At 46.0% G+C, this 14,167-nt stretch overlaps 1 protein-coding gene across 1 annotated transcript in view; it reads left to right on the forward strand.

Annotated features, from left to right (window-relative positions):
* Positions 1–910: 910 nt before the first annotated feature.
* USP46 (ubiquitin specific peptidase 46) overlaps positions 911–14,167 on the forward strand; it is a 68,653-nt gene continuing 55,396 nt past the window's right edge. The window contains exon 1 of the mRNA XM_061145977.1: positions 911–1,088. Within this exon, the coding sequence (XP_061001960.1) occupies positions 1,053–1,088 (36 nt within the window). The 5' untranslated portion in view covers positions 911–1,052. The remainder of the gene's footprint in view (positions 1,089–14,167) is intronic.

Here is a 14,167-nt window from a genome sequence, read left to right on the forward strand (position 1 = left end):
GCTTTCAAAAACCACGACTGTGTGTGCAGGAAGTGTGTATAAGCCAATACAATGACCTTCCAAACCTAAAGAAGTTGGGTGGCCCCGAGAGAAGTAGGTTTTTCTAGAAGACGCGGAAAAGTTTGTTTTTCATTCTTTCCAGATTCCATCACTCCCTGGACCGTCCCTAGTCCTTGCCCAGACCCGAGACTTCCCCTGTGTACCTGCTACAGTCCCCCACTGCCCGAGCGCGCCTCGGCCCAGGCTCCCGTCCCCTCGACCCGGCTGGCCAAGGGCTCTCGGCACTCCCGTGTCCTGACCCCGTTTACTTCGTGGGTCCCCGCCGTTGCCATCTAGCTGGAAACCCGGGGAGAAACGAAAAGTTGGACGTAGTCACCCCTGCCCCTTGCCTCCTCCACTCGCCCGAACGTGAAAACGCGGGGCTGCTGCGGGCCGCGCGGCCGGAAAGAACAAGTGAAGAGAGAAAGCGGCCCCGAGTCCCCAGCCCGCGCGCTGCACCTTCCGCCGGCCGACACCCAGCGCGGGCTCGGTCCTCGCTTCCCCGGCGGCGCCGCGGGCCGGGGCTGGGCGGAGGAGGCCGCCGGCAGCTGCGCGAGCCAGGGCCTGGCCGCGCTCTCCAGCCCGTTCGGAGTGAAGCGGGACGCCGAGAGAGAGAAAAGAGAAAAGCCGAGCCGGGGCGGCCGGCGGAGGCGGGAGGAGGAGCCGCGGGGACCCGGGCCGGGCCGGGGCCGGAGCGCGGCGCGAGCGCTCGGGGCGCGCGGGCTGCACGCGGCGTTTGGGCCGCCCCTCCTCCCGGCGCCGCCGGCCGCGGCCCAGGCTCCCTCGCTCCGCCACTCCCCGCCCCTCCGCCCTCCCGCCCGCCTCCCGCCTTCCCCGCCTCCTCTCCTCCCTCCCGGCCTCCCTTCTCCCAGCCAAACTGAAAGCCGGACCCCAGGCCGCCTCCGCGCCGCCGCCGCCGCCGCGCCCGGCCTCCCCGCGAGCGCTCCACCATGGCCGGTGCTGTTTTCCCCTTGTAAAGATGGCGGTGCGGGATCGCTGTAACCTTTAGACTAATGACTGTCCGAAACATCGCCTCCATCTGTAATATGGTGAGTGGTCGCCGCCGCCGCCTCGAGGGTCGCGCCCCAGGCGCGGGGAGGCGAAGAAAGGGAAACCCGAGCTGCACGCCGGGCGAGCGGCCGGTGGGGGTGGGGGCGGCGGGGGCCGCGCGGCGCCGCCAGAAGTTCCCGGCCCCCGGGCTGGGCGGGCCGGTCGCGGCCCCGAGAGCTGCCGGGGGAGGGGCCCAGAGCCCCCCGCCCCCTTCTCGGCCCCGGGACCCGGGAGCCCGCCCGCGCGTCCCTGCGCCGCTGCGCCTCCGCCCTCGGGTTGCGGTGGAGCGTCTTGGGGGGAGGGGGTAGGAACCCGGACGTCCCGGGGGACCAGGTTGGAGGAGAAGCTGGGGTGGGTGGGGGGACGCCCACCGTGTTCTTGCCGAAGATAAAGCCCTGCCGCTCTCCCTGACCGCCCTTATCTCATTTCTGAGTTCACTCTTTTGAACTGTATTTAAGATTCACTTTGCAGAGGCAATCGGTGTGTCTGGAGAAATCTGAAATGTGATAGAGATGTTAAAAAAAAGTGCAAAATTGTGGTTAGGGAAGTGAACTTCTACCTGGTTTGGGAAAGCACGGTCATTTGTTGTGGATGCCTCAGTTTCCCCATCTGTGAAAGGGGGACAAGGTCATAAGGCAGTGACATTTAAAGGTCCTGAGGATGGGAGCCGGCTGGGGGCGTGGAGGAGGTCTCCAGGGTCATCCTGCCTGATTCACTGTAGACCCAAGTGTGGACCGGTGGGCGTGGACGCAGCAAGAGGACATTGCTGGGCTCCGGTGAGGACGGGGCCCATGGCATCGTGATCACTTTCTCTTGTATTTCTCCCATTGCTTTGCCTTCCTTCTCAGCTTCTGCAGGAACAGCCTCCAGCCCTAGGGTCCCCAGGGTGCCGCCTGCTGATACCTCCACTTGTCAGAGCCTTAGGGAGCACGGCTTGCCCCCTGGCGTGAGGCACTGCCTTTCTGTGCACGAGAGGGTGCAAGAGGGTGTGTGCTTTGCCTTGACTGTCCAAGGACCACCCCCGCCCCGCCCCCATCCCGTCTCCCCTCCCTCCAGCTGGATGGTACACATGCTCTTTTAATGCCAGTTTGGGGAAACCTCTCTCAAGCTAAAGACACAGGCCGCCAAAGGGAATCTGAGGAGGCTTGATTGAGAAGACTGGGAGTAAGGTGATCTGGCTACCCTTCCCCCATCACCCAGCTTTTTAAATCTTCTGTCCCACATTCTCCTGCAAGATTAACACGTGGGAAAGGAGCATTAAGGAGCCATGTGTTACTCAGGGATGGAATCAAGACCCACTGGCGCTGGCTTCAGTTTTCAGCGCTGCTGGACGTGGCTACTGCTGTGGTGGGCAGAGCAAAAGCTGGGCCTTCCCGAGCGACAGCTGCAAAGACACTGGCGAGGGACCAGTTAGACGTGGCGGGTGGCTCCTGGCGGGTCTCCATTTCCTCTCTTCCTTCTCCACGCGGAGACAGGTCCCCTGCTCCCTCCTGTCGAGTGGCATTAGTGTTGCTTGGTGCAGGGAAAAGGTGATGCCTTGCTTCTCGGTTTCTCTGTCTGCGAAGACCAGCTCCTAAGGGGAGCTGAGAAACCAGAGCAGCTCTAACACTCTCTTTCATGCCTGCTGGGGCGGCTGCGGGCTTACAGGGCAGCGAAGCCGTCCGTGGTGCTGTTCCCGTCCCGCTTGTGTGTGGTGACTCCTCTCTGTATTGGAGCAGGCTGGAAACTGGAGAGCTAGCGTGTGCCGAGGTGAAACCAGCCCCCAGCTTTTCTTCTTTTCTGCCCTCAGTGCAGCTGGGCCTTCTTGGCACACCTGAGCAGAATGTCACAACCTGTTTCCAACAAAACTCAGCCAGAGAGGCAAGCTTCAGGGCAGACATAAGAGGAGTGGGCCGTGGCGAGTTGACGCCTCATGTGAAGTTCTTAAAAAGGCCCCAAACTTAGGATCATTACTCAAGTGAGTTGAGGAACCATTAATTCACAACTCGGGAGTTGTAATTCCGATATGGACCCTGTGTAAGGGGTTCCGATATGGACCCTAGAGTAAGGAATTTGAAGAGTTTGGGCTCTAAAGTCAGACTTCCTGGGTTCAGGGTTTTGGTTCGAGCATATACTAGCTTTTTGTCCCGGAATCAGTCGCTCTGTCTCCTGCTTTCCTTGTCTGCAAGAAGGGGATGATAATGGTTCCTACTCATGGGACTGTTGTATTAAAGGAGTTACTGAGCCTACTATGGAGCAAGTGCTTACTGAGTGTCAGGTGTTGATGATCAGCTTCATCTTTCTCATTATTATGTCACCTTCAGTTGTTTAAAGGACAATGTCTTCTTGGACCTGATGGAAGCAGCTGCTAAGATAAATGCTTGTTTATGCAAACCAAGCCCATACAGGGAGACTGGGGTGGGAGTCCTTAACCCCGCCCCTTATATAAGGCTGCTCAGGTGCCCTGGTCCCTCCCAGTCTTGCTTCCCACAGAGGAGGCTCGGTGATGAGGAGACTGCTGTCTTTTCACTTGTTCAGACATATACAGTTTCATTGGACCTCCCTTTAGATTCTTCACTCAATGATGAATTGTTTCCAGGTAGGTCTTCTGTGGGTCTCTTCTCACCGCTTCTTTTCTCTCTGGGGCTCTAACTGATCCTTCCCAGTCCCAACTTAATGGAGTTGTAGTAAGAAGTGACAGTTGGTCTTTTTTCTTTTTTTAAAGCAGATCATCTGGCATATTTTAAACAGGCTGATGTGTGTCACAGAAACAGTGATAGAAGGTACATCCTTCTAGATAAGGCTTGTGTGAACCAGGACCTAGTCTGGAGTCTGGATGTGTTTTATCCAGCAGACAGGAAAGGACCCAGAAGAGCAGGAAAAACCTTGTTGCAAATCCTTGTGTGATTGAGAAAATAAACACCTCTTTTCCCTACACTTCTTGTGCCAGTTTTAGATATAGGGGTCGTGGAAAATACTCACATCCCTCTACTTGTCTTCTACCCCCGAGGTTTTATTATCCATTGGCAGTTTAATGCGAGTTCCCATTTGTCTTAATTTCACTTCGTGTGAATTCCTGCCATAGTGATTCTTGATCAGCTTGTTGAGGGCTTGTCACCTTAGCTATACAGCGTGTCTGGTTCAGAGATAGTAAAGCTTGTTTGGCTGGTATGTTGTAATTTTTAAAATGTATTAGCTGCTACCAAGCATGAGGAAATGTCCCTTGTTGATAGTCTTCTGATTTTGGCCAGGCTAATGGATTTAAGTTCTGTAAGTGAAAGGTTTTTGGGGGGTAGATTTTCTGTTTGAAAAGCCTGAGGAATTTTCTAAAGAGGAAGCGTTTGTTAGTAGAAACCAAATGTGCCCTCTAGAAATGTGACTTGTCCGGGTGCAGATTGGCCTAAATCATCAAATCTTAATTTCGTTTGTGAATAGTGCTGTAAAATATTCCACGGAGGAAATGCCTTGTGTCAAATAGATTACGTTTTGTTCCTGAAAATGGCCATCTGCTGAGGATTTCTGTGTTAGTGTTGGCACATATTATGTGCAGGTGTGTTATTGAGTGAGGTGAATCGCTGTCCCCAAGGAACTCAATGGTTTCTTATCTTGTGGGTATAACATTGGTAAAGATGTAACTATCTCAATACAGTGTGATATCCACACGGGTAAAGATTGAGCAAAATCTCAGAAGCAGTACAGTAAACTGATGATCACAGCAGGATGTTTCTTTAATATAATTTGCATTTGACTCAAGTTTGATTCTTTTATTTTCTATGATTGTAGTCAGAGGAGCTTAGAACTTAGGACTGAAATCTATGCTATTTGGTGTGTCTCCAGCTAAGCCTGAGTCTAATGGTGCCATCGAACAAATTGTTGTGTTTCTTGGGACCATAGTTTCTTTCTCAACTTGCAGAACTAATGTGTATATATATGTATTTGGTTGTCAGAAACTTCTTAGTAGTAGTTCTTAGATTCTTTCCTTGAGTACTTAACTACTTTGTTTGAAACTGTGTTGAATTTACCAGATATTACCATTTTAGCATCCATTGAACAACCCCAGGATGTTATTGCGCACCCCTGTGAGTGCCAGACTTGACTTCTTTTAAACAGAAGTCACCTCAATATGAAGGGAAAGTAAAATCACTAGAAATTTGTAATAAAGCTGGAGGACATTTATAGAGACATTTTATATTGGAAAGTCAATTACTTATTTGAGGCAGGCATTTTTACAATAGTTGAAAACGTTTTTTGAAAATTATTTAAAAGTATGTAAACCTCAAAATTTGAGAGAAGAGAGGACTGTGCCTCTCCCTCTTGTTACTGTTTCTCCTCCCCATTTTTGTCAAAGATAATTGGAGACTCTAAGTTGAGTTAATGCATCAGCTAGGAGAGGTTAAGGTCACGTGTGAGCCTCTACACTGATAATCGTCAGATTTAGAAATTGCAGCCTGAGGTGGGCTGGGTTAATGTTTAAAAAAACATTCTGTTCTTCTGGCCTCTTAGGTCTAACATGAAGGAGTTTGTGTTGGGTCAGGACGTGACAATTAGGTTTACAGATTCTTCTCTGTTTTTCTTGGAATCATACGGGAAAACAAAGCTGAAAGCCGGTATTTAGTTAGAATTAAATCTTCTCTGGTGGCTCAGACGGTAAAGCATCTGCCTACAATGCAGGAGACCCAGGTTCAATCCCTGGGTCGGGAAGATCTCCTGGAGAAGGAAATGGCAACCCATTCCAGTTTTCTTGCCTGGAAAATCCCATGGATGGAGGAGCCTGGTAGGCTACAGTTCATGAGGGTGCAAAGAGTCGGACATGACTGAGCGACTACACTTTCACTAAAGATTGTGATACCCTCTTCTGGATATCAGCTTCGTGTGTTCCAGTTCACCCAAACAATAAAACCTATTTATTTTTCAGTAATGTGGAATTTTGGTGTGTTTGGGTAGTAACAAAGTAATTTTCAGTTTTTATTCTCTTGAGCAATTAAGAGAAAACTCTCTAAATTTCTCTAAACAAGAAAGTTCATATGTCTTTTTTCACCCTACACTGGGCCTAGTCTATCTAGTTAGTTTTAATGAATTGAAGTTTTATGATGGTATTGAATTCTTTGGTATCATCAGAAAGGTATCTCTCGGTGGTTTTATCTCTGGCCTACCCCCCGGAGCCAGCCCAAAGCAAACCTACTGGGAGAGTTGTTAAAGTTAACTTTGAGTCTAGTTAACTTTAATGGCCTAAATATTTTAATGCAGTTTCTTATAATAAACCTTCATTTGTGGTGAAACACAATGCCAGTCTAAGGGTTTGAAAGGCTTTGCTGATCTTTTAAAAGAAAAGGCCACCCAAAAATGAACCAGGAAAAAAGTGTCTTCAGGCAAATAAATTCTGTGTCAGCACTGAAGGCTGTTTAGAATGTGTCAGTTCTGGGATTGTGGCCTAGAATTTTGGGGGTGTCACAAGTCCTCTGCATGGAATTTTACCACAATTCTGAGAATGAGTTTTTGCCATGGATAGTCTGAAGAGGGAGGGGGGAACCCTATTGGTTGTTTCAGCTTTCCATTCATAGGTCCAACTTTCCTTCTCCCCATCAAGTTCTGATTCTGCTCTCAGAACCTTCAAATGCTTTCAGGTAGCTCAGACATGAGACTGTCGTTCTAGGTGCTAATAAATTTCAAGCATGCAGAATAATATGACCACTCAGTATCTACACCCTGTGAAGAAATAAAATATTACAAATACGAGTGAGCATTTCCCCATTCCCTTCCTACCAGACAGTGACCACTCTTCTGAATTTGGTGTTTATCATGTGTTTTTACACCTTTCCTAGATATGTGGGTATTCATACACTAGATATTGTATTGCTTCCTCACGTTTTAAACATGCTCTTGTAATACTGAACAACTTCAAAATTGCTTTTAAGTTATGATTTTGAGATTTATCAATGCAAGCATGTAATCTAGGTTGTTTTTAACTACTGTATAATAGTCACACAGATGTGTTATATTTATTCATTTTTCTTGTTAGTTTTAGAATTTTGTCTGTGTGTCATGACCGTTTGGAACTTGTCTCCCTGTGCATCTGTTTAGTTTTTCTCTGTGGTATACTTACCTAGAAGGGAAACTGTGGGTCAAAGGGAGTGGGCATCTTTGACTCTAATATGTGACCTGATTTCTCTCCAAAGCAGTTGTACCAATCTACATTCCAGCAGGCAGGTTTGGGAGTTTCAGTTGCTTCATGTGCTTGCAGACACTCAAAATTGTTAGACTTAAAGTTTTGCCATTCTGATGGGTGTGAAATGATATCATTGTGGTTTAAAATGTGCAATTTCTTATTTTCTAATGAGGCCAAACATCTTTTCATGTGTTCGTTGTGCTGTTTTTTTAAATTTTATTTTCAAAAATTTCTTATTGAAATATAGTTGATTTACAATGTTATGTTAGTTTCAGTTATACATATGTGTGTGTATACACACACACACACACACACACACACACACATTATTCTTTTTTATAGGGATTCCCAGATGGCTCAGTGGTAAAGTACCCATTGACGGTGCACGAGACCAGGAGATGCAGGTTCAGTCTCTGGGTGGGGAAATCTCCTGGAGGAGGAAGTGGCAATCCACTCCAGTATTTTTGCCAGGAAAATTCCATAGACAGAGGAGCCTGGCAGGCTACAGTCCATGGGGTTACAAAGAGTCAGACAGGACTGAGCAACTGAGCACGTACTCGGCACACACACACACACACACACACGCACACACACACACACACACACACGCAAGTTTTTTAGATTCTTTTCCATTATAGGTTATTATAAGATATTGAGTATAGTTCCCTGTGTTGTATGCAGTAGGTTCTTGGTGATCTATTTTATATGCAATAGTGTGTATATGTTAATCCCAAACTCTTAATTTACCTCCCCCCACCATGCACACACACTCTGTGCTGTGGGTTTGTTTCTTTTTTGGCTGCCTATGTGGGATCTCAGTTCCGTCACCAGGGATGACCCAGACCTCTGATTGTGGAGGTGCCGAGTCCTCACCCCTGGATCTCCAGGGGGTTCCCTGAACTGTATTGTTTTAACCCAGGGGCTCCAGAGAGGTTTTCCAGGGCTTGAAAGTCAGGACTGTGGTGTTGGTTTTGTTTGCACACAGGGAAATGGAAAATGAAGGGGAACATGGGGGAGACCAAAGGAAAAGTCAAGAAAGAGAAGGATGGAATGGAAGATGAGACTAAGGAGGTGTTAACAAGATATGGAAAACTTGTAGCAAAAGGACTATAGAATGGAGAAGATGGTCCTAAGAGACGAAATTTGGCATCTCTTACTGTGCTAACCATTTCTGTTTAATTGAATCTGGCTCTGGTGTCGGGGCCTCTTCCCGTGAGAAAAGCAGCAAGGCTGGACCTGTGGAGCTTTCCTGTTTACCCAGTTACTTTTTGAAGTTCTTTTATTTAGAAAGGCAATGTGAAGTTACGTTCTCCTTCCTGAAATATGTTTCTTTGTCCTTCAGGGTTAGATACGCTGTGTGGGAAACCAGTTTTCATCAGGATCTGCTTGCATATACTTGTGGAATTATGATCTCAAGCATTTAGGAAACATTCCCTGCACCTTAATTTTCAGAGTATGAAGCATGTCACCTTATACCAGACATACCAGACACATATGTTTTTAAAATTTTGAGTAATAGTAACTTAAAAAAATATACTTGAGTGGTTTTTCGGTGTACAGTTGCACCCATGGGTGCATTCTTTTATTCAAAATTCAGCCTCTGGGTTTCTGTCCTCAGAAATTTTGATTAAGTAGGTCTAAGGCAGGAAACCTGCAATCTGCATTTTAATAAATATTCCCTCCCCTTCTCACTCCCTCTTCCTTGTATTGCAGGTGAACTGAGGATCACAGTTTGAGAAATATTGCTTTCTTTGGGTAATACTTACCTTTGCCTCCTGAAAAAATATATATAGCTTATAGAAACTATCTGCCACATGAAAGTTTTTTTTTTTTAAATCTATATAAAATTATTTAAGGAAGTAATTTAACTTCAAGAGCTGTAGATCATTGCCATTCTATAGATGTATTTCCTGATATTGAACACCTAGCGTTGTATTGCTTCATGTTCTTAGAACAGGGATTCCCAACCCTGACTATATATTACACCCCCTGTGAAGCATTTGAAAGAATTTTAAAGAAATTAACTCACAACACATTAGCATCCAAAAATGTATGGAAAAAAGAATGTAATTTAATGTATATTAGATACCCAAACTCTAACCTTCAGATTTAGCAGACTTAAACTTTAGTTGTATTTGGTTAAGATCTTTTTTCAGATCTACTAAGTACCTTAGAAAAAAACCACTAACCACTGTTTTCTCTTTCCTCTCCACTCCTCCTAGAACTAGCCATTTTCCTGAAGATTGTGTGTGTTTGCCATGCATGTCTTTATACTTCATATTTATGAATCCATATATGAGTGTGTATAAAATTATGTAGCCTTTTGGAACTATCTCTTTCCACTCAGCAGTTATATTTGAGAATATATTGACACGTACAGGAGACATAGGAGATGCGGGTTTGATCCCTGGGTTGGGAAAATCCACTGTAGTAGGAAATGACAACCCACTCCAGTATTCTTGCTTGGAAAATTCCACGGACAGAGGAGCCTGGAAGGCTACAGTCCATGGGGTCTCAAAGAGTTGGACACCACTGAGCAACTGAGCACACATACCCATGCATCTATTTTCTGTTTATTCATCCTGAGGGCTCCTTAACAGTGTTCTTTGATCTAACCATGGTTTACTTGTTCATTCCCTTACTTAGGGACAGTGGAATAGTTTCCCAGATTTCTGTCTGGAAGCATTGCTGCAGTGACTATTCTTGTTCCTGTCTTCTTTGCACACAGGCTTCCATTTCTCTAGGATGTAGTCCTGGAAGTGAAAAGGCTGCTCTTAGGATACGCTTGCCCACAGCTTTCCTAGATATTGTCAATTTATTCTCCAAGGTAGGTGCATGAATTGGAGCTTTTCCGATAAGCAGCATCTAGGGCTTCAGTCTCGGTTTCTGACTGTATAGAGACGTAGGTGGGTCTGGGATGGGATTTAGGCACCTGCTTTTTCTGGTTGTTTAGTGCTACCTTTCATTCTGGTGAGCACCCAAGGTGGAAAAACCACTGCGTTAGACTGGCAACCCGTGAGGGCAGGACCTGTGTTTATGTTATTCACTTCGGATTTCCCAGCATTCCGCACAGTGTAGTAGACGCACAAAAAATAACTATTGGATAAATGAATGAAGAGCTGCCGCATGGGAGAATGGGAGGATTGCCTTGCAGCAAAGCAGTGCTGCTCAGGTTGTCTTGTCCCTGGAAATTACCTGGGGAGCTTGTTTAAAATGCAGATTCTGATCCAGTATGTCAGGAGCGGGCTGACATTTTGCCTTTCTGGGGCCCTCTCTTGTGATCAGATGCTCCTGGTTTGGGGAGCACACTTAAGACCCTAGGAAGAAAAGGAACACATTTTTTTCCCCCCCATACAACTCTAAAGTGGAGCAGTTTGAGTTTGAAATCCTGCTTGGTAAATCTCAGAGCCTGTTCCCCCATCTCTTTACAACACAAAAAGACATGATGCAATACCCTCCTCACAGCTTTTTGTTGTTGTTGAGAATCAAAGGATATCTTGCTTATGGAAGCATTTTTAACCATGGTGCCCTCACACATACTACTTTTCATAATTCTCTTTTAGTGAATGAACATTTTCTTTAGTTTGATCAAAGCACAGAGCTGTTGACATCGCAGGAGCCAGTGGGATCTTGTAACTCTGGCCTGCCATCTACATTTAGTGGGCTTTCGGGGAAAGATAGGACTGGACAAAGAGGCTGGGCAAGAGCAGAGGCAAAGTTCACTAGATGATTTGGTTCTGACTGCAGGTGCTGGGGAAGTGGGGTTCCTTCTCACTGTTTCTGGGGTGACAGGGGCTAGAGAGAGGTCACAGATCTTTCCCAGTCAGCTCTCCAGTTTGTTCACCAGGTTAGTGAGAGAGGGCACGCTCAAAACAATTATCTGGTATTAATTGATCTACTGTATGTGTAATCAGAGCTATTCAGGGTCAAACCTTGATAGAAGGTTTCAAGATGCTTTGGTAACAGGGGTCCTGCCTCGTCCATCTAAGAGAGGCTGGGTGGTGTGGACAGTGGAGGGCAGATGGAAATGAAATAAATACAAATAAAGCACCATTCAGAACTCGTGTGTAGTGTGTGCTGGGGTATTCCTGAGTTTCTCTTCCTCTAGATAAAAACGGTGGATTGGATCCACTTCCTTAGACCCGTGATTCTCAAACGTCAATTTGTTTTCCTTCATGGTTTTCATTTTATCTGTGAACCACCTGAACTTATTTATTTAGCAGTTGTCCTTAAATCTGTTCAGCTTCTTTTAATTCAGTCTCATTCTGTGCTAAGACATCTGTGAAGTAATGGGTTTGATGAGCTAGTTATATGCTTTTTAAATACATATCAAGCATAATTGCTAGAGTTAAAAAAATGTTCATATTTGTGCCATCTAAGATTATTTCTCCTTCCTTGGGCATTCATGGTCTGTGGTTTGGGAGACATTGGCTCAGAGAAGAAGTTCCTTATGGTGTTTCATGTCACTGGCTCTTGGAATAACACTGTTAAACTGGTTTGCAGGTTGTGGGCTGGTGAGCTTCCTCCGGAGACAGGTCAGCGCGTGGAGCGGATCTGGTTGGTTGGGTGTGAGAGCTCTCAATGCTCCGCCCTCTCAAGAGACTCTGCTTCTCATCCACGGCATGTGGGTCATGAGAGCACCTCCCTCCCTGGGGCATTGGGGGCGTAAGTGGCGTCATTTATGTCTAGTGCTTAGCCCAGAACCTGGCCATTTAATTTTATTGCTGTTTCTTCTAGTGCCCCCTCCTTCCCACTAGCAAAGGAGTCCACAGGATGTAGTGGGAAGAGCTCTGAACTTGGGATCCAAGGTCCCGAGTTCCAATCCTGATCCTGCCACTTTGTAGCTTTTGTGATGCTGAGCAGGTGAGTTAGGTGTCTGGGTCTGTCAGATGCTAAGAGCCATTCCTCCTGGTGAGTAGCAGTAAAGGAGGAGATGAGCAGACTTGCTGTAAACTCACTGGGGCTTCTAGTTAGAGGCAAGCTTGGGCAGGGGAAGTGCATGGAGCGGACAAAAGGAGGAAGAATCTGTGATTTCCGACTGAGATTTTGGAAGACACGGGGCTGCTGGTATGTGGCAAAGCTTTTATAATCATCAGTCAGGATGCAGTGTTTTCCCTTTCCTAGTAACGAGGGTATGTGATGCAGTAAACGATTTTCAGCCATCTGATAAGCCAACAAACATACCCTTTTGTGTTATCTGGTGTGCAGTGAGGCATTCTTAACAAAAACATGTGAAGTGGCTAAGCTCAGTTTCTTTCTTTTTTAAAAAAGTTTTGAAATAAAGTTATTGAAAAGGGAGTATAAGTTACTGGTAGAAAAAATTTTCAGACTGTACAAAAGGATATACTGTGTTGCAATTATATCCACCTTCGGATTCTTGTCTGTGGCATCCATCAGTATTTGCCATTTCTTCCTCTTGTATTCAGTGATGTTTTCTTATGCATATACAAGCAAGAATGTTTTTATCTCTCTCCTAGTTTTTAAAAACACAAATAGTGCTTGTAGCATATACTGAACAGTCTGGACCTGCCCTTTGCTTTTTGTATCTTGGAGTTGGGTCTGTGCTGCTACGTGAAGAGCATCCTCATTCTCTTTTTATGGCTGCAGAGTGTTCAGTTGCCTGAACGTGTTGAATTCACTTAACCAGCCCCCACTGATGGGCATGGAGGTAGTTTTCCATGCCTTTTTACAAACAAGGCTGCAGGGAACAACTTTGTCCCTGCGTCATTTTGTGTGTATGGGGGTGTATCTGTCAGCTGACTTCCCTGCAGTGGATCTGCATTTGCAACTTGGATGAGTTTTTCCAAATTGCCCTCCACTATCAATGTGTACGACTGTTGCTGCCCCACCCTTGCCAAAGTAGGGTGCTATCCAAAAACCTTTTGATCTTTGCCAATAGGGGGAAAATGGTGTCTTAGTATATTTTTAGTTTGCATCTCTCATATTAAGAGTGAGCTTGAGCAGCTATTCACACATTTCAGAAAACAAGCTCAATTTTCACTCAACTGTTTTGCTGTTGGCAATTATTTTCAAAGTCTGTAGGGAAGGACCAGTTTTATTTTTATTTTCATCTGTCACAGACTGATATTTTTTAAACCACAATAAAAAATTAATTGCAAAATGGAATAAAAACCCCAAGATATGTAAAACACCAACTCTAGGGTGTTTTTTTTTTTTGTCATTGTTGTTGTTACTAAACTCATCAGATAGAAAATTACTCTGTGCGATCATTATACATGTTTTCAGTTTCTGAACTTTGCTTCTGGCAGAGGGTTAATAATACTTTGAGGAATGCTGCTGGGAAGACCTCCTTGTTCCCTCTGCTTTCTCCCATTGCAGCAGTGTTTGGGAATGGGGGGGGGAGTCCTCAGAATTTTCTATTTTATGTTTCATAATGAGTACATTACAGGGTGTTTCCAGTGCACTTGACTAAAATAGCTCTGATCCAAGGGCAGGGATTCCCTGCTGTCAGGCGGGGGTACTGGTTTTAAAGACCTTGAGCTTGTGCTAGAGAGAGTGAGGGAAGTACTTGAAGTCACCCTATTACTTAACTTTGCAGAGTTGGCCTCTTTGACCAGGATTCCTGTGCCACCTGATGGTCAAGGAGGCAGCTTGGTGCCTTTGTAGAACATTGGATTTAGAATGAGGTTCTTCCACAATTCTAAAAGACACATGTGCCTCAGTGTTCATTGCAGCAATATTTACAACAGCCAGCACATGGAAGCAAGCTAGCTGTCCATCGACAGATGAGTACGTTGTACATTTGAACAATGGAATATCGCTCCGTAAAAAGGGATGGATTTGAGTTGGTTCTAGTCAGCGGGGTGACCTAGAGCCAGTTATACAGGCGCAGTAAGTCAGAGAAACACGCATCTTACTAACGCGTGCGCCTGGAGGCGGAGAGACACGCATCTCACTAACGCGTGCGCGTGG

This window comes from Dama dama, chromosome 6, assembly GCF_033118175.1.
Source record: "Dama dama isolate Ldn47 chromosome 6, ASM3311817v1, whole genome shotgun sequence".
Taxonomy (NCBI): domain Eukaryota; kingdom Metazoa; phylum Chordata; class Mammalia; order Artiodactyla; family Cervidae; genus Dama; species Dama dama.